The sequence below is a fragment of the Lipophrys pholis genome (genome assembly GCF_963383615.2).
Source record: "Lipophrys pholis genome assembly, chromosome: 2".
NCBI lineage: Eukaryota > Metazoa > Chordata > Actinopteri > Blenniiformes > Blenniidae > Lipophrys > Lipophrys pholis.
Window position 1 is genome coordinate 17,302,174 of NC_137636.1, and position 26,417 is coordinate 17,328,590.

General features: G+C 41.2%; 2 protein-coding genes across 3 annotated transcripts in view; both read right to left on the reverse strand.

The window, feature by feature from the left end:
- kiaa1549lb (KIAA1549-like b) overlaps positions 1-14,992 on the reverse strand; it is a gene marked incomplete at both ends in the record, with an annotated part of 66,584 nt that extends 51,592 nt beyond the window's left edge. The window contains 2 exons of the mRNA XM_080458066.1: positions 14,427-14,752; positions 14,853-14,992. Coding sequence (XP_080314192.1) covers positions 14,427-14,752; positions 14,853-14,992 — 466 coding nt within the window. The remainder of the gene's footprint in view (positions 1-14,426; positions 14,753-14,852) is intronic.
- Positions 14,993-19,377: 4,385 nt separating this feature from the next.
- The window catches only part of hipk3b (homeodomain interacting protein kinase 3b), a 39,743-nt gene continuing 32,703 nt past the window's right edge, over positions 19,378-26,417 (reverse strand). The window contains exons 10-16 of one of the 2 annotated variants that reach the window (XM_080458206.1): positions 26,262-26,386; positions 25,520-25,687; positions 25,102-25,428; positions 24,860-25,006; positions 23,718-23,974; positions 22,469-22,608; positions 19,378-21,687 (exon numbers count right to left, since the gene is read on the reverse strand). In XM_080458206.1, the coding sequence (XP_080314332.1) occupies positions 21,217-21,687; positions 22,469-22,608; positions 23,718-23,974; positions 24,860-25,006; positions 25,102-25,428; positions 25,520-25,687; positions 26,262-26,386 (1,635 nt within the window). In that variant the 3' untranslated portion in view covers positions 19,378-21,216. The remainder of the gene's footprint in view (positions 21,688-22,468; positions 22,609-23,717; positions 23,975-24,859; positions 25,007-25,101; positions 25,429-25,519; positions 25,688-26,261; positions 26,387-26,417) is intronic. The other variant, XM_080458207.1, reaches the window with a different exon arrangement.

The following is a 26,417-nucleotide window of genomic DNA, read 5'->3' on the forward strand; positions in this document are numbered from 1 at the left end:
AAAAACATCCCACACTGGAATATACTGCTCGGTCTACCCTAATCATGCAATTATCAGACATCAAATATTAAATACGTAATCTTTTCATCTTATTAAGACAGAATGAATGAACTATGAAAACCAGCTACAACGTGGTGGTGATAATATAAACATAACGTGGCTACATAATGCCGTGTTCTGTGTGTCAGTATCAGGTCGAGTGACACATGTTTGAGCGACAACACCAACACTGGTCAATCCTCACATCCCAACGATCCGACATTCGACCTTGACTCTCCACACAGCCGAAACAAACAAAGAGATCAGCGCCGACTCCAGCGGACAGCATGATGGATGAGCTTTCAAGTAAAGGCCTTGGCTGCATCCTCAATTCACCACAACACTGCAGGATTCCCAGTGTCACATTGCAGCTACTGCTGCTGCTGCTGCTGCTGCTGCTGCGATGGCGGCCTCATAAGATCCTTGTGACAAACACTGGCAAGTCGGCATAAATGCTAATTTTGTCCATATTTCCTTCAGTGCTGTCGTACCAATACGGTAAGCAATCTTATTTCAGGGCATCCTCTCAGACACATGTAGACATAATTATTGATCAGCAGTAATATCAAAACCAGTGGCAGGTGAAGTGAATAAAATTGGATATTTTGTTAAGATGGCACTTATCAAGGTATCGTTTAAATTAGATCAATGGTTTTCTCCCTTTTTTGTAATAACTGGATCAACCCCCCCCCTTTTTTTTTTCAGTTCGATTTTCTGACATTGCATCTGAATTGATGAGGCTAAAATAGTCACAAAGTTAAGCAACACAATGAATTCATAATGACACTTTATCATAGACCTATTGGAGCTGTCGTGGTCCGAAATTAAATTCCCACCATTACCAGCAGTGTTTCTCGATGATCTGTTTAATGTATACATCTGCTCCTCTCTGCTGAAGTATGCGGTGCTGCATGATTTCTCCATGTCAATGATTAGTCATATGCAATAAACGCCACCTATATTACATGAAGTCCATCAGAGGTAACTTGGGAAAGCCTGTGTTTGATATTTGGAGTTGATAGGGAGGTTTGCTGTATGATAGTCTGAGAGGGTGAATATCTGTGGAAGTTAAACCTGAGAAAGAGACCAAATAGAAGCATTTAGATAACCTCAAGACTGATAACATTTTGGGCCACGCCGACAATCTCTTCCTTCAGTCCCCTCAAGGTGACCCCAGATTGAGAACCATTGAATCAGAAAGTCATGGCGTAAATAAGTTGATGATCACATCAGATCACATCTAGTTTTCTCTTCCTGCGCAGTGACTTTTCCTAATCCCAGTCTTATGATTTTCCACAATTTAGCTACAAATGTCTGTATATTAATACTAATAAGTACTGTTTTTGAATTATGGAAATCGTCATTAAAAATGTATTTTTGTTACGTCTGCATTTAGAGTTTTCCTGCAGCGCACAAATCACCTGATGTAAGCTGTTTAAGAAAAGACTATCAGTGACGGTACTGCCAGGCTCACTGATTTGCTTGGGAAGTTTAGGCTTGTCTATACAGTAATATCCCACGAAAGAGTTAGTGCAACGCAAAGTAATAAAATATTTTTATGGTGGCTATGAAAAGAAGGAGTCAGAACACATGGTGCATTACAGCAGAGGCGTTGCTGGTCCACAGCCACGGACCAAAAGCACTTACATGGGCGTCAAAGCAGAACCCTGGTAAAATGGAAGAACAGGGACAAACTTCTTAAATCGTGCATATACACTGATATTCTGGAGAAAGTTGGTAATTACACTGAAGCTTTAACTTGAAACTACAGGACACCTTCACTTTCACTCCTAAATGCGACCGAATTGTCTTGGCAGCACAAAGAAGGTCCTTGTACTTTTGGTAAAGTGGTTTTAATGCCGACAGTGATCGCTATATGACACATTGTAAGATCTGTTATGCAAAAGTTTTGATTTATGCGACTTGGGCCTCAAACAGTAATGAGAAACATCTGCTTTTAGAGCTCCTGGTTCTTAGTTCACTGCCTTGTTGAAAATAGTAAGTAGCTGGAAGTGCAGACTGGTGTGAAAAGTCATCTTTTTTCAACACTGACATAGCAATTATATAATATACGAGTGATTATATAACATGGTTTCAGCTGAGTGAAAATACAAACATCTAATTACGCTGGGTAATTATGAGAACAGTTGAGAAAACAAAGAGCTTCGAGAAGGCATTTTCAGTGCTAATAGATGTGAAGAGTTCAGAACCATATTTTCTAAGGATATCAAATATAAAATACTGTGACACCCTGTGACAGACTGGCGACCTGTCCAGGGTGTATCCCGTCCTCGCCCATAGTGAGCTGGGATCGGCTCCATCGCCCCGCAACCTCGAACAGGACAAGCGGGATAGAAGTTGGATGGATGGATGGATCTTATATAAGTGAATTGAAAACTGAGGAAAGAAAAGTGGAGATTTTGTTGAACAGCAGAGCCAGAGGAGGGAACCGACAATGAATAAAGGACGCACTGCTGCGGGAAGTTGGAAAATGTATTTCCAATCTGCTAAAGTAACATTCAGACAGAGTGGTTCGCAATAATGAGAAAAAACTGTTTACACAAAATCGTTTTTTAAAATTGTACACAAGAATAATGTCAGTGCCATGACGTCCTTTACAAACAGAGCAGGGTCAATTTTTGCCACATGAATCCAACAATGGTTTTCTCTTCTCTTTTTTTTCACATTGGTGGAGCAGTGACTGCGGAAATATCCGTCTGTAGATAGCTCATTAAGATTTGAGAGTAGTGTTGCGCCATCTGAGGTGAAAAGAGCAGAACAAGCCATCCTGTTTCCCATGTTGTATTTTGTCGTGCTAAAGATTGTGTGTGCATGCACGTGTGTATGGGAGTCCATGGCACTGCAGATAGAGAGAGAGAGAGAGAGAGAGAGAGAGAGAGAGAGAGAGAGAGAGAGAGAGAGAGACACTCTTGTCACTCCATGCATTATCTCTTCTGCTGAATCATTTCTGTTTCTGTTCCATTGGAGGGGATAAATTCTCCTTTCCCTCTCAGTGATTTAAGCTACTTCACCAGCAGACCAGACAAAGCACAACAAATACGTAAACGTATTTTAAAATCCAAGCAAGGGCACAAGGGCCATAGGGGCCAGGGTCTGCTCCAGCAGGTCAGACTCAAGGTGCAGACCGTGCAAACATGCTACAGAGACGGTCCACCACATCGCAATAGGCTGGAAGATACAAGCAAGATCAACATACATGGAGGGACACAACCAAGTTGCTGGCATAGTGTACAGAAACATATGTGTCCGGTATGAACTCGAAGTAGTGGGACACTCCATTTCTTTGATCTGATTTCCACACATTCTCTAATTTCACCTTAAGGAGAGGAGCATAAGAGGAAATCTCTTATTATTAATAAGATGTTTCCTTATTAATAATAAAATCTAAGAAATAAATCTGATCTTGGAGAAGCTTAGGAAATGTCTCTCAGCAAAATAACAGCAAATATCTGCTAAAATGTGAGTCGATTTTCACCTTCTCCTCAAATGTTATAAGTACACATGCTAAAAAAAACAATGTAATTGGTTTTAAGTGTTGTAGATCACATCGCATGTGGCAAATGATCTATTAGCATCAATTTCCTCCAGTGTTTTTCACGTTCTGGCGACCATGCAGGAAATTCCATATTCATGAAGGCAGTGAGTGTAAGACACATTTCCACTGTAAAATGTATTCAGTTTACATTTACAGAATATTTTCAGTTCATATTGGGTTTGAATGTGTCTTCCTCAAGTTTGCATTGCAAGATGTTTCATAAGGATGGTCAAGAGTTTAAATGTGGTTAACTGACCTTCTTCTTCAGTTGAACATCTCTTCTTTAGTCGATCAGATCCATTGTTCTTAACAGCCTTTCAATGGGCAATAAATAACTTTTTTTGGCAGGTAATAGTTAAAAAGTCTTTACTTTAGATGAGATTACAAAAGCAAATCTCCGTAACCTGACCCACATACAACAATTATTATGGTGTTTAGAATAGAATAGAATAGAATAGAATAGAATAGAATAGAATAGAATAGAAATACTTACATTTCTATTCTGATTAAATAATTAATTTCTTAGATGGACTACAATATTAAGTTTGAAACCTTTGTTTTTGAATCCCTTTGTTCAAAAGTCCCACTGTTTAGTGTTTACATGAAACACAATCTGTACTGATACAGTAGACATAGGGTGGAGTGACAGTAGATAATACTTTTATAGTAGATCAAACAACAAAGTGGGCTCTGCCACCGAGAGGAGCCATATGGTCTCCAATGATTTGAAAGGGAAGGTGTGTGAGGCTGAGATTGGGAGGACCACAGTTCCACTTCTTTTTAAGTACATGATTGAAAATCCAAATTGCAGGTTTTGTATGAGGACTTTAATTGACTGAAACCATTTGCTGCGAACAGAAGAGGTTCATCTTTTTAGAAACCACTTTGGAAACACTGTATGAAGCACACTGGAGTCATTTGCAAGTGCATGCATACACTTCACGAGTGCGTGATGTTTACAAGTATAATGGATGTGGGGGGGGGCATGTAGTTCACTGTATTATCTGCTGATTCTTTTCTAAATAGGTAAATGCAGATCAAAATGGGTGTTAGTGAAGAGGTTTAAAAAGACCAATTCATCAAATGACAAAATGGGGTTGCGTGAGAGGTTTCAACTGAAAAACATCCAAATTACATTTAGATTAATAACAGAAACCTGAGGAAAAAAGGTAAGACCATCTGCTCTGGCTATCTTCTTTCAATCCTTTTTTTTTTTTTTTTTTTTTACCAATTCTCATTCTAATCTCTGCCCATCGTTCAATCGCAGTGACACACTGTAGTGCTGCAGATGTATTCCAGAGTTTAACTGTGGGCAGACGGATACTATTAAAAGGATCGACACCCCCACAGGAGCCATCTTTTCAGGAATGCTTTATCCAGCCCGGCTGGGTCGTCTCTTTTGAGCAGGTTTCTTTTCTAATTGAGGAAATTAGGAAATAGGACAGATCAGCATGAAAATGGGAGCATTTGTCTGACGTGCATCACTGGTGTCATATACAAACCTGTACAATGTTTGATTCTCAGTGTCACTTTGAGAAAATTGTGAAAGTACCTGGAAGCAATTACACAACATATGATTTTTTTTGTTTGGTTGGTTTTTTTGGGGGTTTTTTTGTGTCACATCTTTTCCCTGTACTCTGACAAGTGTTTTGTTGTTTGAAATCTTTCCTGTCTGCTTAATAATCTGTGACTTTTTTCCTTTATCAAAGACAAACCTGACAGTGTGCCTTTGGTTTTTGATACATGATATTAAATATTAAACTCTGCTCAGCGGGTGAAACTATTTAACGTTTCTTGCTATCATTTTAAATCTAACTTCCAAAAAGTGTCTGTCTCTTCGTATCAACCCTAAGCTGCAGTCCTTGGTCCTCCTTCCTTGCATACGTACTACTTGAATTGGATATTCTATCATTCTTCTAATCTGATCCTATACAATTCCCTGTTCCCGACTATGACAACATGTATTATCCTCCACATAATGGGAAACATTCATGTCTTATAATGACACCCAATGTCGAGGAGAGGCCTGTTTCCAATGTGGCTTTAACATTACCGAGATATATGTACACCATGAGGTATCATGATCTAATCCTGCAGACACCCTCATGACCTTGATTAGTCATCTATAACCATGCCACAGGCAACAAAACACCGCCGAGCCAGAGCGACACAGTCACATGAAGCTGCATTTCATTCACAACACACCACAGCTTAAGCTGTTTATTCAGTTCGCTTGTTTGTCTGGTGGAAGACGAATTGAAGCTTTAAGGTTTGAAATGCAATTTTTGAACTGTAGGTCTCCTGTAGAATATATGAAATGTCCTGCTATACTGCCCTTTCTTGTTTTGAAATGACAGAATACACACATTTCATACTATGCAAGATATTGACTCGACTAATGCAGTTGCTCCATTATTTTACAACTATTAATATTAAAACCAAAGCACCGCCCCCACTCGGCATCTGAGTACAAATTGCTGAGAGTAGCAAATCCCCCCCCCCGAAACACACACACACACACATACACACACACACACACACACACACGCACACACACGCACACACACAAATGCAGTAGAACATAGTAGTAGAATATCTGAGACTGTAGCCAATGAATATGAAGAGAAATTGACTCTGAAATGCACATAATCTAACAAGATACCTGCAATACAGATAGGTATGAGCAGGAGTCTGGGTGAATGTCTCTTTGTGAGTGTTTGTGTGTGCAAAAGAGTGAATTATCGACGGCCAGTGGAGCTACACACTCAGATTAACCCAAGAATGAATTGGTCTGTGGGGAACAGCCTGTGTCATTTTAAGAAATAAGAGGCGACTTCAGAGCATTAAATGGGGATATAAATCAAAAAAAAATCGGTATGGATTTATGAATATGCATAAAATTGAGTAAATTCAATTAAGTGCTCTCCGTGATGAAAACTGACACATCTTAATGTTTTATCTTTGCATCACTGTCAGTACATTTAAATTTCAGCACTCGGGGTGTCATAACATGCTCTAATTTGGTTCCTTGAAGTCACTCCAGGTACCTGAAAATGTGATAAGAGTAACTATAAGCAGAAAAGTGTCTCTATATCCTGTCAGGACATTTTTAAAGTTTTAGGACAGCTTGATTACTGATTAATGGGATAGGCTTCTGAAACTGTTGAACTTTTCATTTAATGCTCTCTGAGTTCAGCGAACTCTTGATGCTTCACTGATGCTGTCATCTCCGCAGCAAGTCGGCTGCCTCCACTCCCAACTTGCTTAGCTGAAGCTGGAAATCAGAGAGCCAGCGCCTGCATCAGTGATGTCACGGGGATTTAAAATCAAAGACTTCTCTATCAGCTGTGAGTAGGACACCAATGTTTCAGAGTTAGAAACAAACCTCGCTGTGCCTGGGAGTGGGGACCTCACAGGAGGGCTTCTCGTGCACACAGTGGGTACTGAGCCACATCTTCACTGATGCACTGGTATTTGTTTCTATGAATAAAACATGTAGTTTCACTATAACTATGGTGATGATGTATTTCAAGCATGAAGATCACGATAATGTACATATTTCCATATGTAGATATATTCACAATTACATACAGTTTCTGTATAAATACAGCCAATTCCCTACAATTATTATACGTATACCCACTCATACCACACACACAAACATTAAATATGTCTAAAAAGCAGTAGGAAGGAGGGACTATATAATATAAAGAGAGAAACTGAATTTAAATAAAAGATTTTAAAAACATACATTGCATCTGAAGTTTCAATTCGTTAGAACAAATGAAAAGAATTTTGCAAAACATCCCTTTGTAGTCTCATTGTTGTGATGGAATTCTGCGAGAGGATGAAAATTGATTAATTATCTTAGCACAGTCCCAGTTTCTGTATAATCCAAGTACACTAAACAAAGGAAGTCCTACTCAGATTTCCATGACAATAAGCACATGCCCATATACATCAGGTCATGAAAGCTCTGGGATGAAAAGGGGTCGTAGGCTAACAATTAGCCATTCATAGGTGCAGATACATGTACAACAAAGTTTTATGTTCTTTAACCATGCTGTTTTAGATCATCTTTGGAGTTTTATTTTTTTATTTTTTTTTACAGTTGAATAAAAATGGCTTAAAATGACTGCATGACCTGTAACACCCAATGTTGTGGAGCATTTCTGTCCATTCTAAAAAAAACAATAAGGATCTTTCAGGAAAAGTTAAGAAAAACAAATCTCCACATTTACTGGATACATGCTGTAGCTCAGGCGACTATTCAAGAAAACAAAGCAAAGACCAAAACATAACATTCACTCATTCAACCTGCATGTGTCTTGCATATTCATGGCTTGAATGTGTGACCCGCATAAGCAAACTGACAAAGTAAGTGGTGCAAACAAAGACCCAGACTGATGAAAACAAAATGGCACGGAGCACTATTAATTTGAGCTTCACTATTCTATAAATTCCAGTTGTAATAACGTGTGATCGGTTTAGGTTGCCTGAGCAGTGGGCCCAGGTTTCTAAAGCCTCAACCCCCTGAATCAACAATGTGCACTCCGGCACAGTCATGTGAAGATGATTGATGAGAAGCCATGATTAATCACAGTAAAGGTCTATACATCCATCCATCCATCTTCTACACGCTTATCCTGTTCAGGGTCACATTGCGCTGGAGCCTATCGCACTTCACTATGGGCGAGGGCAGGACGGGTCACCAGACCATCAAAGGACAAACACAGAGACAACCACACTCTCACATTCCCACCTAGGGGCAATTTAGGGTCAAGAATTAACCTCACATGCATGTTTTTGGACAGTGGGAGGAAACCCACACATGACCAGGAAGAAAATGCAAACTCCACACAGACAAGCCTGGCCTAGAATCAAATCCATTACATGCTCACTATAAAGCAAGATTGCTAACATACACCACGGTGCAAGCCCGGCTATTAACAATTGAGGTTAAAAAAAATACCTATAAACAGCATTTTTACTTATTGACTGAGTTAATTGTACTTAACTGAGTCCAACTTCGTAATGTAAAATCAGTTGTACATATTTCAGTGCTCTGAGGTGTGAATTTGTTAATATTTTACAATTAAAAAAAAAACACATTTCAATTATCTACATTACAAATTCCACTTGCTTTCCCAAATCCCACTTTAACCTAGTCTTATCTCGAAAGCTCCTGTCTTCTGTGTACAGGAGCATGTTCCAGCAGTCTTTACCCCCAGTGGGCATTTTGCTGTATTGCACCAGAGAAATGCATAAAATCTTCAATTAGTATCCTGAACAACTGTGTTCCTACAGTTTTTTTCTGCCAGATGTAATCAATCAAAAATACAACAATGTCAAAATATATCACTATTTGGCACATGGTGTAAATAATTTGGGTTTTAACTGTAATGGGGAAGTTCCTGTCCAGAGGAGGACATCCTTAAATGTTCCAGAGTATTGTGTCTGTCATGCCATCTTCTGCCGGGGTCCGGGGTGATGCAGTGTGATGAACAGTGGCCCTGTGCAGAGCAGCGTGCTGTATTATACTGTGTGTCCCAATAAATCATGTAGCCCACTGTCCTGTCTCAACCAGCAGCAGCGAAGCCAAGCCTTCATCTGCCATCAGCCTCCACCCAACGGCCAAAACACAGAGGGACACAGTAGGGAGGAACAAAAGGACACAGAGGTATAGCAAAGAGACGGGGGGAAATATGGAGATAGTGCATAACACACACTCACATTCACGTTCACACAAACACGTTCACAATATTCCCTGATTGCACTGAACTATACAAGTGATAATGGGAGGCAGATGGTCCACGATACTAATTAGAAACCCATTTGGCTTTCCTATCATTGCATCTGTGTGTTGGAGAAGTGCTGCCTGCTTTATTTACGGTGGTGAAGGTGAAAAAATCAGCAGGCCTTTTGACTTTATTAAAGATCTGACAGAATCCGACTTAGAAGAGCCCGGGGAAGGGATTAAAACAGAGACAGATAGCATTGAATGTTCTTTTACCCACTGAATGATTGCCAAGTCTAATACATTTCTAATTACATGATAATTCTTTCTGCCTTTCGAGCCATTTCATCTCTTTCTCTTAAGCTCTTGTGTAATGTTGAGCGTTCGTCCAAACAACAGTATCACACGCACAATAAAAGCAGATGGCTTTGCTATGTAAATAAAACTTCCTTCTTTTTCCTTTTTTCTTTTTTTTTTTAATCAGTCCATGGCGAGTTTGTGTGTTGACTTTTCAGTTAGTCACCATTTCGCGAAGACAGCCCGCATCTCAGCTAAATGCACATCACGCAGGGAGGAAAAAGTATGCGGCTGAAGCCCGGCTGAAAAGAACAAAACAACAAGTAAATGCACGAACATGGCAGACATGTATTTCAAGGCAGCCTGACATGTTTACCCACAACATAATTAACTGGTAGGCTATAAATGGCTGCAATGAGCTGAAACCAGGGAAATCAAACAGGAAAACTATGTCCTCCTCTGTGTGCTCCTCAAAACCCAGAGCTCAGGCACACAGGTCATCAGCCCAAGGGTGAGTCATGTTTTTCATTCATGCCAATTCTTTAGAGTTATTTTAACACTAAGCATCTTAACAGCTTTGAAAAGGCAAATTCATAATCTAGACCGGGTTTTTTTTTTTTTTTCTTTTTTTTTTTTTAAATGCGTGGGAGAATGAAGCTTCCCTCACAGGGCTTAAAGCACATCGTACCCCACCACCCCAAATCACTTACACTGTACGTGCTGCAATAATTCAGAGTTTTACCCTCGACGTGTTTGTTTTTGCTTTACTTTTTGTGTCAGGAATTCAAAGGGAAAAGATCCAGTTGCTTGAAGGCAGTCCCTCTTGCCCCAAAGTGTCCCCTGCCTCTATGTACACACACACACATACACAGAGGAGTCACACTGAACGCGCTGAAGCCACTGATCGAGACAAAGAGACGGAAAGCGGAAAACTTCAAAATCCTGAGCCATGCAAAAGAAGAGAAGGGCAGAGTCAGGTGCATTAAAAGAATGCTGCCAAACTACAGAGACTGTCACAGTCATTCGATGCACATTAACAGTCATTTTATGGGCAAAAAAAAAAAAAAAAAGCCAGACTGCAATGCAAATCGGAAATGGCTTTCAATCTTACTCTCATGTCCTCTTTTCAATGAATTCCTAAGCAGAAAGTGATGACTGGCAACTGCTCAGGAATAGCATCTCATACACAGAGGTCCATGAGGTTAACCCCTGTCAAAACCAAGCTGTCAGCACTCATAAGCAACACACAGGGTTGTGCTTTTTTGGAGTACACACAGCTGACGTCAGAAGAGGGCATTTGATTGTGGGGGGACTCAAAGAAGCCTTTGCAAAGCTCGCTCTTCTTGGTGTCCTCAAGCAGCTGCTCAGGATGATTTCAGTAGCCAGTAATAAGAAAGCAATAAGCCCAACAAGAGATTCTGCAAGTTAATTAAAGATCAATCTAACCACATGAAAAAGCTTCATCTCTGCCGCATCCTGCGCTCCTCTGACTGGCGAGAGGTCTTTTGGTGGAAAATGTCACTGTTGGACAAAAATGATCGTTGCTATAGAAACCACATGTTGTACCGCCGCCACACATTAAGAAAGGAAGCCATGGGGATGTTTTTTTCCATTTAAGTAAACCTTTGACTCACATCTGCACACAAACACAACACTGCTGGATATCTGTTTTTATAATAAAAAGTGAACTAGGATTTCATGTTCTTCTACATAAGCATACAAGTACAAAGACAAGACAACCTGACCTCAGGACGAGAGACAAGTTTTAATAAAAAAAAAAATGAATTTGTTGATACTCTCGAGTGAACGAACTATGTCATAACAATAATTTTTATGAAAGTTTCAAAAACGAACTAATTTAAGCACAAGTCTAGCTTTGGCTGTTACTTATCTCCAAATATATTATAGTGGAGTCACAGCTACTACTTCCACTGTTGATGCATTTTTACAATCATGCAATAGTTTCTAATTACAAAAACATGTTCATATAAATAAAGTTTTAGATTGAGCCCATCAATAAATGAAAATGTTTCACTACCACAGACTTGATTTAACGTTAATCAATTTGGACAGATTTTTTAAAAGTCTGTACTTTCACCTGAATGGAGACTCTGGTTAGATGTTGCTTTTTGTGCAGGACTGTCTTGAAACTGTGAATGCAACACCTGTACCCGTTTCTGGTCACGGATGTGCATGCTCCCTTTTGATGCACTGATCCCAGCTTTAGTTTACTCCTTGTGAAGCTCCAGCAATTCCTTGAAATTGTTCAACAATCCTCCCAAGGCTTCCCTGTTGCTCGTGCACCTTCTCCTCCCACACACTCGTCCTTAGACTCAACTTTTCATGAATACGCTTCAAAACCATCACTCTGTGAACCATCCACCCATTCACAACCGTCGTCTGTGGCTCACCCCCTGATGGAGGGAGTCTGTGAGAGTCGAACAGCTGTAACATCAGCAGTTCCTCATCTGAATGATGAGTGTGAACTCAAGAGATCAAGAGATTTTTGATATCCATCATACATGGTGATTTAATGGAATTTTGCATTGCATACATTGGAGAGTTGAGAGAAGTCTTATGAATGAATGAATGAATGAATGAATGAATGAATGAATGAATGAATGAATAGTTATCTGATCCATTTATATGGAATTATGCAGGTTTTTACTCACACCTGGCCATGTATCAGCTGAGCAGCCAGTTGTGCAAGTTGGAGGACATTGTGGAAATACAGTTTACCTGCTTTGGATGTAAAACTGTAAAATGAAAGCTGACGGTCCGCACTTGAAGCAAACTTTGACTGTTTGAGGCGGAATGTCAAAAAAGAAATGTGTCCGTGTCAAAGTATTTAGGAACACGCAGTATTTATTTAGGCAACCGTTTATGCCATTACTAATTAGTGGCTCTCTAATACGTCCAAAGCATGTATCCCATTTACAAACAATAAAACAACTATGAAAGATATTATTTGGATAAAGTAAATGTGAAATAAATCAGTAAATATAACCTTGTGTTTTTGACAAAGAAGCATGTATCCTGTTTCTTTGTTGCTGAGCTGAGAAGGATCCGGTTGTGTTTTCTTTTTTGTGGTAAAGAGGTTCCGTCACAGAGTCATTCCTGCTTGTATGGAGTTCAAAATGAGCATTTTAAATTGTTCACTATTCAAAGACATCAATGTATGAATATGACTTAATGCACTATGGCTGCATGAGTTTGTATTTATATTGAGAGAATTGTGACAGTAAGGAAAACTTGGTTTCCTGGCCTGGTAACACTGCTATGACGTGGCACAAAGACTCTTGTAAACACCCTTTCAGCCTGTGTAGAAAAATCACAAAATCCAACATTCATTTTTAGTGAACCTGGTATTACATTTTCACAAAGCTGTGCAGGTTGAGAGCAGCTTACTTTGAATGTGATGCTGGGGAAAACTAAAACTAAACATGGACTTCTGTCAACAATATGTTCTATACAGCTGAGGTGCTGCTGTGCTTGTATGTTTAAGAATGGATGTGCTGACTGTGGGAAGGGGGGTGGGGGGGATGGGGGTGCGGGGGGATGGGGGGGGCTTGCTACTGTAGCAGTGCATCAGCAGAGGTGAGACCACAGCAACTACATCACAGTTTGCCGGCTGGGAAAGGGTGACTGAGCCAGTGTCGGTTAGGCAACTGCATAGAGCATTTTGTCTTGTGCTGCTGGTGGTCACAGCGAGAGTTTCACAACCATCTGTTCTGACATGGTGCAAGAAGACCATGTGAGAGAGGTAAAACCGGGTGAAGCAGCCACATCAGTGCACCTGCAGAGACCGTCTCGTTGCAGTCCAGCTGTTTCCTCCAAACACCGATGGCTAAAGGGCAGCTGAGGCAGACCAACCTTAACCCAGCTGTTTCTAATGCCGCCAGAGACGGAAAAAAAACCAAAAAAAAAAACCAGAGTGGGCAACTGTATGAGTGTCATTAGTGCTGACCCAGATGCTCTGAAACACTGAGTGTCCTGTGACTGCACTGCAAACCAAGAATTACTACCTACAGCTCATTACGGACAATAATAACAGTAAGGAACCTCTGTCTCATAAATGCAGGACAAATAAGATGCGGGCAGAGGGACAAAGGAGGGGAAGCTGTGCAGGTTGGACTGTGAGACAATGTTGAGTCTTATAACTGGCTATTGCTGAGTCCCGGCTACAGAGCTGAATCAGGGGGCTCTGTAGTCTGTGCAGTGCAATCTGATCAGGAAGACAAAGGATCAGACTGGCTTCGGGCTCAGGTGAAAACATTAGTAGGTGAGAGAGAGTTACATCACATAAAAGCAGTGTAGAATCAAGAGCATTATATTTGTGAGTGTGGTCACTAACAGGGTCCTTCCTCATGACAGCAATTGTGGACATCTTCCCTGACCATTGCAAAGCAATGACAGCATGCTACAGCATATGCCCAGAGCGTGTCAGTGCAAGTTTATCCACCCTGGAGATGTGATTTTGCGGGAGACGCATCCCAGCACCGCTCCATTCACTTTGCCAGTGAATCATGCGCCCAGCAGCGAAGGAGCGGATTACAAAACCGTCTGTGTAAAACAAAAGATCCCATTTTCAAGCCTGCGTCTTGTTATTCCTCCACGGATGGATGTCAGTGAAAGAGGTTAATGCAACAAATCTGAGCGCGCGCGTGCGTGTGTGTGTGTGTGTGTGTGTGTGTGTGTGTGTGTGTGTGTGTGTGTGTGTGTGTGTGTGTGTGTGTGTGTGTGTGTGTGTGTGTGACCACAGAGACCTGAACCCGGTGTGCGGTGCGCTCTGCTTACCCTCTGCGGCCAAAGCGCACCGGACAAGGAGTGAAAGCACCGCCACAGACAGCAGACAGTGTGCGAGCATCCCCGCTGCTCCTCCGGCTCCCGACCCGGTCCTCAAACACCTCCCCTCTCCTCCGGCATCAGTCCTCTGCGACGAGCTCCCGCTGGGCTCCGCTCTGCCGGCTCCTGGCGCCCCGGGGTGACGGCTCCTCACACCGGGAGACATATCCAGTGGATAAGTTGCTGAAGTTTCGCTCGTAAATAATACATCGGATCGATCCCCGTGTGTGAACGGTAAACACGGCCGTCCGTCCCGCGGTCTCGTCGTGTGTCCAGGGCTGGATCACAGAGGGAGGGAGGAGGGGGAGGACGGAAGGAAAGCGGCGGTGGAGGGAAATTAAAGAAATGCGCCCTATCGCTCCTCAGCGCGCGGTCCACCCATCATCATCATCCTCACCCTCGTCATCATCATCTTCTTGTCCTCCGTGTGGCGCAGGGCGGCGCGCACACGGTGCCAAAGGTTTGACATTTAGCTGCTGGTGGTAACCCTCGTTCAGTTTCAGGAGGATGACACACATCCAGGTGTGCTCATGTGGCACTTAAAGCCACATTTCGATCAGGCTCTGCCATCGCTGGCAGCATCGATTTATATTATTTTTGGGTTATTTTTTGTTTGTTTGTTTGTTTGTTTGTCTGTTCGTTTGTTTGTCCTTCTTCTTGGTCAAAGTGAGCAAATTAGTCTCGTGTTAATTATCTTCAGTCTGCAGGACGACCTCTGCTGGGGATACCAACATCACATGAGCGCCACTGCAGGCAGGTGGACTGGTCAATCTGGACCTGTTCACTTTCATTAAGGATTAATATTTTAAAGTGCACGTGGCACTGACAGATATGTAATCTCTATCCTCAGGTCCCCTTGTAAACCCCCGCCTGGATGTCTAATTGTTTGTCTACATCAGGGGCTGTTGTACCTCAGCACCTCCACAGGATGTCAGCACAGGCCCAGAAAAGAGACCTCACTTTAAGAAATGAGCCGATGAAGGCTCCTCGTTAAGGACCTTTAAGGATCCAGATTATTTCGGGTGTGCCACGAGTTGAATTTAGAGACTACTATGTGTAAAACGAGATTTCTTATCGTGTGGTTAGTGTATTTAGTTCATCTTGTTTTGGGAAGCTTGGAACTGCCCCCTTGGTGACAATGTTTTCTTTAACATTGGGCTCGTCAATGAATTTAATAACAGTTCCAGAGACCTAAGAAGCTTAAGTGGTACAAACCAAGAACAGCACTAAGTCAGCATGATCAACCATCACATGATGTGATTTTTACTTGATTTTTAAACATGAAACCAGGTACACAACTAGTACTTCTACACTTTATCATTATTATTATTTGCTTGACCTTGCATCTCCCGCATGTCAATCGTAGCACGTGGGCTTCGTCAAAATGTTGAGTTGATCAAATTCAGACAAAGTGCAGATCGTGGACGTTGGGAAGTAAAGGTTCTGTCTGTAACTGTTTTGGGGACCTTCTAAAACAACACTACAAGTTCTACCTGGTACTTGATTGATGAAGGTTTATAGTTTGATCCAGGTAGGTTTACAAATGAATAATTTTGTGTAAAATATCAGTCAAAATTGAAAATGCCATTGGTGTCATTACATTGTGCACAATGCAACGAGATTAGCGTTGCGCTCCACTACAAACATAAAACTGAAATATGACATACAGCAGTAAAAGTATGGTGTTTTTAGATAAGGGGAGAAATTTCAATCTGCCCTTTTCAGGTTTTTAGACCCTGTGGTGATATCATATACTTTTCAGAGGCTACTTTGGAAGAATAATTGTTTTTTCCAAGAAACGCTGGAAACATATTTCAGCCTTTGTTTAATCATTTCATTTCTTGATTATATCATCTGTATGCAGACGATTAAAAGCAGCCATTAAATGACACCCAGAAATTAAAAATTTTTACCGATTGATGAATCCTTACTTTATCAAACTATCTGATCCAAGCATCTCAGGCGTGAGACGGCTGTTTATAATTATCAAACGGCAGATTTTTTTCCTCACCATTTTCTCCCATCACATGATAAAAGTCCCCATGCATCACAACAGTACAGAACTTAACCGCCTGTGTGACATTTTGGCAATATTAATAGAGTTGTTGAGTCGTATTTCATGCAGGCCACAAGGTAAAGAAGGAAGAAGAAGCTGCTGATGAATGTGAATATTGGAAGAAAAGACCAAGTTTTGAAGAACTGCTTCAATAGATTTTTTTAATTCAAAGTGAATCTTAACAATACACCATAAAATCTTATTTTGACACTCACCAAAAGAGTCACCTGGAAAACCCGCTTAATGTGACAAAGTAGAGAAGGCTTGGTCACACCTAAATCACTGAGAACTAGAGAGGAAACACTATCGCAAACTGTAAAGAGACATCACATCCATAGAGTTAGTTTTCCCAGTCCTCATACTGTAAATATTGCACAGTGCAATTGCTACATGGCAAACTAGTGTAGCACAAAATAAAAAAAGCAAATGAAACGAAAAGGAAAAAGAAAAAAAAAGAAAAAAACAAAGCCACGGAAAATCTACAGGTATTAAAACAGTAACAGTTCAGATTTTATAATCAAGTCTATTTGATGAGTAATCAAAACAGATGATTCCATAACTTGCAGTGTGAATTAACTCCGAAATTGATACAGATGACCAGAAAATAAGAGCTTAAGTCAAAACAAGCCTCATTAAATCAAATAAGAGTTACACAGTAGCACATTTAGACCAATACAGACCCTGAATTAAGATCTCTAAAGAATAATACCGCGGCTGAGGATTTTCATTTTCTGATAATAAAATCATGACTTTAATAGTAGTATTTTCCAGATGAGTTTTATCTGTTAAATGTTAAATGAATCCTCAAAAAACGTTATCCATAAACCAACATCTCAATTGTGTGAACAAAAAAAAAAAACAGTTTTAAGATTTCTCTCCTCTTGCATCCATTTCTTTTTCCTTAACAAGTATGGGAGAGTTTATGCAGGCGCATTGCTGGTGAATACCTTTGAAAGAATCAAAACACAGATTACATCTCACATGCTTATTACTGGGGAACTATTTCAAGCACTAATCTGCCGAGTTCATGCCTTTTTCTATCCCAAAGATATAGTTGACTATGATCAGTTAAGCATACAGGTAAGGGAAAAAAAAAAAAAAAAAAAAGAAGAAGCTATTAAACATACGACCACGCCAGTGTCAGTGTTTGAATGTGGAGCATTGCACTCAATGACTGACAGAAGCCACAGTAATCTCCTTGACAAAGTAATTCTCCTTCCAGAACGCAGAACAAACTTCTGTTTAGACTATTCCCGGACATAAAGCGTGGCTTCTCTGATTTCAAAAAAGGCCAATGTCGTCCGCCGTGCTCTGGTTAAACTCCCACTCAGCCCTAACTTGCATGGTAGAAAAGCCGCTCGGAGCGGGCAGCTTGTAGGCAGACAAAGTGAAGCAACTCAGGTGTATACATGCAAGCAAATGTAAAGCATGGAGATTATCTAAGAACACTTGGTGGTGCAATGACCGCACAATGTAAAGTATTGCATCTGCTGTTCAGCCAGAGTGACTATCCAAAGATCGTTGTGTCGTGCGTGTGTGTGTTTGTGTGTGTGTGTGTGTGTGTGTGTGATCATAGAGAGGCTTTGGTGGCGACTGTCAGAAATGAGATACAAACCACCGCCGTGTTGTACGTGTCTACAGAGCCACACTCTCTGGAATGACACTGAGATGAAGTCCTATATCTTGTCTAATTCTTGGTGGAGCGGCAATAACGAGACTCACTACATGTTCGCGAACTGTTACTGGATTCTATGTCTTCCTTCCCGAATAAGCTGCGAGGAATCACTGTCACCAATTCACTTTCCTAAATCTCAAGGCACATACACAGTGCTGCTCACACTGTCTCAATTTTGATAAAGGACACATAACAATGGCCACGCTCGTTTTTTTTTGCACTGACAAAACATCATTTTGACAGGAGACACTCATAAAGGGGAGAGCGATCTGAACACAAGGCAGTTTTGAATATCCGAGTGTGTAAGTGATATTCTAGCCAGATATAACATTGAACAGATAAAAATGATTGCAATAAATACTTGCTCAAGTCAAAACAAGTTTGTAAAGCATTATTTTTGGGGAACAGAAACATTGGGCTGTAATCTTTGTGGACAGTCTAAATAACCAAACCCTTACAAGCCTCACAACCTGCTTAAGTGCTTAGTGGCAAGTGTGTTTGTGTGTGACGGGCGGGGAACATTACAGAAGCTTTCCAATGGACAGAATGGATTTTCTTTTTTTCTTTTTTTTTTTCTTTCCTGGCATCTCACAGTGCTCCTGTAACTCGCCTATAGAGTACTGGTAGTTTACCATAAACGAACAATGAGAAAGTTAAATCAATCCTGCAAGCTACAGCTTCAGATGTGTACAAAACGTCAATAGGAAATCATACAAAAAAAAAAAAAAAAATTAAGTTACATCGATACATCATTTATATGCAGTGACGAGCCCGAAAGGTTAATAAGGATAAAATACTGATGCAAAAAACACGCAACCCGAGAAACAACAAATGCAACTAATGTTCATCATCAGCAGTACAGTAGTTACAATGACACTCCAAATATGAACGCAAAACACAAAAATCAAAACCACTTCTAGTTCAGATAATTAGGGACCTATACAAAAATAGCAACGCTAGGTTTAAACTCAGAGAGAAATCACCTAATTTCACAGCTATTGAAGTGGCAATCATCATATAGCAGCTTATCTATGATACATTCAAGAAAGAAATGATACGACTTATTAATTGCCCAATAAGCTAGACAAAACCTCAGCTGTTTTTATTCTTTTTTTTCTTTTTCTTTTTTTTCTTCTTCTTTTGATTACGACTTTTTTTTGTTTGTTTGTTTTAATCTAACCCCATTCTACGACTAGAGTATAACTGAGGTCTATGCGAACAGAATAGCTACCTTGCTCGAGAAATGAATTACAGTCTTTGGTGCTGCACAAGCAACTTCATTTGAAAATCAAAGACGAAAAACAAAAAAACCCAAAATAAAACCAAAAACAAAATTACACACAAAACTAGTTATATGAACAGAAAAAAAAATGCACACACAGCATATCTACATATATATAGACTGGTGCTACCATCATATATATGTATATATCCTCCCTGACGGAATGTATAAAATAAGCAGTCGACACCGATAAGCCTTAAGCCTTTAACAAATGGTATAATGTAAAGGGAAAAGTTAACTTTGTCACACATGCATAAATGAGAGAATTGCACACAATTAACTCACACCTTATCAAGCATCTGTACTAAATAGTCTAGCTCTATAATATATATCCATATATGTGTGTATATCAAATACTGCATGGTTTGCTCAGGCTTAGAAGATTCCATACCGTGAATTCATTTGCATTTTTTCCTTACCTAATCAAAGCCATGCCGACCACACTTTTAAACATCTAAAAAAAACTAACAAAAAACAAAGTGAAAACACTCAAAAATGAATATTTGAAGACAAAAACAAAAGGGGGGGGGGGGGGGGGGGGGAATAATCAACGACTATTTAGATTGTATTGCAGTTTCAAACAGTACAAATACTGTTAGTAGTAAGAGTGTCACTAAATAGAAAGTGATTATCAAATATTAAGCAATACTCAGTACTTGCACTTTGTACACTAGTTCATTCGGGAACTGAAGAATGAAAGAAAAAAAAAACGGTTTTAATGAAACAGCAGGCATTCGCAACAGCAAAGCATGCTGTTCTTCTTGAAAGAACAGAAAAGGTAACTCACTGAACACACTGAATTATACACCGACTCCAAAAAATAAGCACCGCTATCCGCGATACATCACATCCATGCAGGCTATGCATGGACATATACACATGTGCATATATATACTCACACATAGGATGCATTGACTGATTGGAATTTCAAGTGCTGCAGTCCAGTACATTAATATTCATGTATATAGTCATATATAAGTAGTAACATTAACAACCTCAAATATGTAAGGCACTATGGCTGGGGACAGTTATACAATGCAGCGAGTCTTGTGACACAAACAATAAGAGCAACGTCTATGCATCTTTCCGTTTACATTTTTGCTCATGCAAGACCACATGCAGCGTGAAGAACAACCCTATTTAAAATTGGTTAATTGACTTGACATTGCTAACACCAAAGGACACCAAAAAGGTACAAATACTTCAAACGCAGTACAACGTACACCGTGGACAACATGTGCATCTGTTGATCTAGAGCTAAGACTGGGATGGCTTTACAAATATGGATGTGTCTTGCACATGTAAGAAGGCAATATAGAAAAATAGCTGGGATCAGGGGTGCAAAGTCTAACTATTCAACAACACCCCAATTATTTACCTGTCTTGAGGAGTATTCGTAGAAGATCCAATGCAAAGGTATATCAAATGTGCAAAACACATTAAGTGTGAGTTTAACTACTCATTCATTCGTTCATTCAATCATTCATACATTATTTCCTTCTTAATTTTTGCCAAATCATCTCCATCATTGGAACTCTTTTTTCTTTTTTTCTTTTAAAGCTTGAAGTTCAATTACACTCAAGTCTACATGATTCAAAAAATAGCTTGCTTTATCTGTGGTTGTGCCATGGTTCCCGGAAATGAAAACCATGTAGTTTGTGGTGTAAGATAGATTTCGCACTGCTCATTTAGCCCTCAGGTGGTATGAAGGGTACCTGAGCAGACACGGTCAGATGTAAGGGTACTGGTTTATTTTGGTAGGGCTGAGAGGGAAGCTGCCGTAGGCAGGCGAGGCGATGTAGGAGTGCGGGGGAAACAGGGGCTTGAATTGGCCTTGGGGGTGCAAGGTGGGGGAGGGCAGGAGCCGTGGGTTGATGCCCACTGCGACCTGATGCACGATGCCTGCCGGGTGGGAGATGCTGTAGGTGGGCTGCAGGACCGGGCGCGAGGCCCCAGGAGATGCCAGGAGGTGGGCCACAGGCGCGGCCGTGACCAAAGGACCAGACGGAGGGTACGACAGTAACGGGGGCTGGGAGTGAGGGTGCCCTCCAAGGTGTGGGTGGGGGCCCGTATTGTGGTTTGGGCTGCTGTGAGAGAGCGTGAATGTGTGCCCGTGCATGGTCGGAGGGATGTAGGCCTGTGGTCTCCGGTGGGCAAAATTGCCGTTCCATTCCTGATGGCAGGAACCGAAATGTTGTACCTGGATAAGAGAAGAAGAGCATGTTAGCAGCACAGAGTGAAGTCTTTCATGCGCCTGTGTCCACGCGCATAATTGTCTCATCCGTCATTAAACACGTCGTCCTGGCAGTTGTTTCTCCTGCACCGGATTTAGAATACTGTTAAATGTAAGACCGTAAAATACCTTCCCTTTCTACACAAAGAGAAAACATACAGCTACAAACTGAGAGCAGTGCTCTCCTCTACTGCTCTGCCAAATAAAGGAAAAAGGAAATATTTGCCATTCAAATGTGTTCCCTATCACTGAAATGCCACGAGGTGCACTGACAACCACCTAGAATGTAGACTTTGTACTGGACACAATGCAAATTCTTGGTGTGCTTTTCTTTTCTTTTTTCTTTTTTAACCAGCTAAGAGTTCATCAACCTTTATAACGTGTAAAAGAATCAACACTGGCAAATATTTCTTAAAAACGCGACCATCAACTGTGAGTGTTTCAATTCCTTGTTGAGACATTTTAGGGATCTTTGGTCTCTGCTGCGATCAAACTTCAACTGAACACAAACAGAGAACTTGGCAAATACCAGAGTTTGATTTAGTTGAACGACACTTAACTGAAGAAACAGCTGAAACCCCAAATTGTTATAATCCATACAAGTTTTAATATGTGACAAAGCTCAGCATGTCCTTTGTTCAGAATGGACGTGCGCGTGATTGGGTGGCCAATGCACCATCACATTCATCTCGAGAATTCATCTGTTAAAATTGCTGAAGTACACACATACATGACTGAGAGTACTCACCTGCCCAAAGCCAATAGGCTGCTGTTGCTGAGGCTGGAATGCCGGGGTGAGTTTCTGCGGCCTGTTGAGGAGTGGAGTAGAGTGGTGATGCTGTCGACCAGGAATGCCTCGTCCTTTGGATAGGTATGAAGACTCCAAGACTGGAGGAGTTTTTGTATGAGAGGATAAAGAAGAGGATGTTACATAAGTAAACACAAAAAAAAAAGGCTTATCTCGTCTGTATGAACAGGTGAATAAAACCCAGCCAGTGATTGTATCGGCTACAATCACAGAAATGACAACATTTGTGGCAGGACACTGTGGGTTCATCGCTGATCACTTGCACACTTTCAAACATGGTGGCATCTATCGCCTGACTTAGACAAGTTATAAATAGAAATGTTTTGGGGACCAGGGAGGGGTTTGTAACTAAGCCCGTTCATAGAGCTTAAAGCACAGTCAGAGCATCAGCTATAAATACACTTTGCAGCACTAGAATAGGAAGCCGTGCCCTTTTATGTGGGGCTTTCGTTGCGACAGAATGAAGGTTGAGGGAGTGAGGGTGCCTGTGACATGAAAGGCAATCTGACTCTGTATGATTTTCTCTGAGGATTTACAGTTGAACCCTCAACTTTAAAAGACCTATAAAAAGGCCACTCAGAAATGAGCGCCATCGCTCAATGTCCCCCGACCACAGCTGTTATAAAGCCCACATGTGGCATGCGTAACCAATATAAGCAACTGAAAAAATAAATATTCTTCAAACATTAATGTGTCAAGACAGCCAAAAAAAAAAAAAAAACTTTCTGGCTAACATCAAATGTTTGGAATATTTTATTCAGTGCAGTAAACAGTTTATTTAGAATTACACATGTCGCGTGTAGCTTTAAGAAGTGCATATTCACACAAATACAGGAGCTGTCAGAGTCAGCCGAGAACCAAAGTCAGAAGTGGTGACAGCAAACAGGTTCAAACCACATAACGCTGAGGCAGGGAACCCATAATCACCTGCGAGAACCTCTGTGGCCTACAAAAACAGAGTAATCCCAGGCCATGTGACCTGTGGAGCAGACAGCAGCAGCGGTGACTAGACCTTTGAGTTAGTGTGACATTTTTACGCTCTTCGAGTCATGTCAGTGGGTGTTACCATCGGAGTGGTTCAGATCAACAGCAACCACGAGGTAGAAATAATCACCTGCAATCTGCACACACTTATAAAGGGCCGTACGTCGAAGATCGACTTTTTTTTTCTCCATGTGTGCAGTTTTACCTGTGTTGCCGGGCGTTTCATTGGCGGCAGGGTTGTTGTTGTTGTTGTTCTGCACTCGCATCGGCGGTACCACAACCGTACGAACTGTTGGCTTGCTGGGCTCGGTCTCCGGGGCGACGCACGCAACTCGAGGCTCACAGTTCTGGTTGTTGTCAGCAATGTAGCGCCGCTCCGTGAAGGGACTGTTGTTGTGACCGTGTGAGGCAGGTGAGCTGTCCACTGTGTCACAACCACTCTCCTGCTCGTCTTCCGACATGCTGAAAGGAGAAAATCGATGGAGGAGACTTAGATTTCACCTTTCTCGTAGAACAGCAATGAGAGTTTTAAAAAAAAAAAAAAAAAAAAAAAAAAAGTAAATAATTTGAATTTACCATTCTGAAATATAATACTCTTTACTAGTGGCAGCTGGTGCAAAATTTCTTAGATGGAGAGAGGTGAAAGATGAAATATTATAGTTCTTTCAAACAGCTAGTGACTAGAGAGCACTTATTAAGACTCTTTTATTAACATACTTGTAAACAAATACAAGCAGATTCTTCATTAGTCCCTTTTAGAAAACTAATGTTTACTTGAAATGACAGTCTGAGTTTAGGGAAAACAAAAGGTATATCAGGCATATTTTCAAACAAAACATCAATTCATCTTTCATTTTAGAATGCTTTGAAAGAAACCTAAAAAAAGAAGTGCAAAATAAACAGCTTTCTTTAAGCTCTTAGATTTTCAGTCATTAATAAATATGAGCATATCTAAACATTTAGAAACATAAACAAACCTGGACACATTTGCAAAATTGTGAAAACATTTCTGTTTGTGTGCATTTAAAAATAATTAAACTGGAGAAAGTTGAACCTGACCTGCAGCTTTTCAGGCAAATTTCTTCTTTCAAACCAGTAAATTAGAAGAGATGTGACAGTGTTGATAACAAGAGACTCCCTGCGTGTTTTCTTCATCTCAACATCTCGTAGAAACACGCGAGAACAAACCAGAACTGACTTTAAGCCAATCACCGAGCAGGTCTTGCCAGGGGCGCTTTTTAAATCGCCCCTGGCTCGGACGCGAAATGGCGCTGATTCGTTTAATTTTATGTCACTCTGGTGATCTATTGACCAACCGCCACTGCCCTTTCCACTTCATAATGTTACCTGTTGGGGTGCTTGCATGGTGAGGTGCTGGACTGGGCTGAGGCTGAGGAGCTGGTACTGAGTGTACTGTCTGGACTACTGAGTGAACAGACTCTCTCCATGCTGACCGTGCTCTGACATGCCTCACATTCTGCACTGCCCTTACACCTGCAGGCACCAATGACCAATCGTTACGAAACAATATTCTTTTTAAGAATTAAAGTGTAAAATGTTCCATAAGGCAACCGATGACCAATACTCACTCTCCCAGTGAGTGCCTCTGTGCACTCTCCTCCTCGTCACTGCTGATGCTGATGACACTAACAGTCGGGCTGGCGAGGTCAGAGATCACCATGGCCTGCCGCTGCTCCTGCGACACAGAAAGCTCCTCGCAGTCTGGCTCCACTTTACAGCAGTTCTTGTCATCCTGCTCCACACGATCTGCTCCCTGCCCCTCTCCAGCAGCGTGACCTTCCTCTGGACATCTGGCTGCCTCCTCTACCTCATCCACATTCTTTGCTGTATCGGCCATCTTTGGGGATTGACATACTAAATTTTGGATGTTCGTGTTTTGGGAGACATTGCTGGTCCTGGAGAATAGAGTGAAATGTCACTTTTAGCGAAAGAAAAATCACCTTTCAGCACATGTTAAGGTGTTCTTGAATTAAAACAGGAACATACCTGTTCATGCAAGGCTTTGCTCTCTTGTTGGCAGCTGGCTGAGGCCACACCACATGTGCGATGCCTATGTTGATTGGCTGGTGGGTGGACATGGTCATTTGGTTGGTTAAGAATGGCTGAGGGTGTGCAATCATGGAGCTGTAATGGTTACCATGGGGACGCACTTTCCTGCAATAAGAAAACCAAACATTGCAAATTGAGCCAAAAGCCTTTAGCACCATTAGTGACAAATAGGTCTAGGTCAAAAGGACACGTATGACTCATCGATCATTAACATTCAGGGGAGCAGGCGTGCTTTATCAAAGCAGTGCGGCTATTCTCACACTCTGAAACTAAACATACTAACACTCAACAACAAACAGTGAGTAAGCTAACACAATATAAGTACTCTTCTTCTTTTTCAAGCTTTTCCACTTTTGCCCAGTAACTGGTTCACGGCTGTCAAATTCACTGACATCCCGTGATCCCACAGATACGAGACACTCAATAAGACTAAAAATACAATTCGATCCTCATCATCTGGAGCAAGTGAGACTTGAAAAGCCAAACATTTTACGCCAGTCTAATCAAAATCACTACATCAATTTCAATCACAATACAGCAGTAAAAGTAGAGCTTTCAAAAATAATGGCCGGTTCCCAGTAAGGGAACCTTCGGGGTCAGTAAGAGTGTCAATATGCTTATATCAAGCAGATATATTTAGCTGCGCAGCAACCCCCTGGAAATAGACAGCATTTCTTACCCCCAGTCACCCAATCTCTGCGAGCCTGCTACAGTGTCAGATGCCAAAGTGTTCGTTGGTGGTGGCACTGATGTCACCTGCTGCCAAGCGGGCACCAAGATCTGCTGTGCACGGCTCGACCAGGCCTGTCAGAATGAAGAGAAGAAAAGCAGCTGC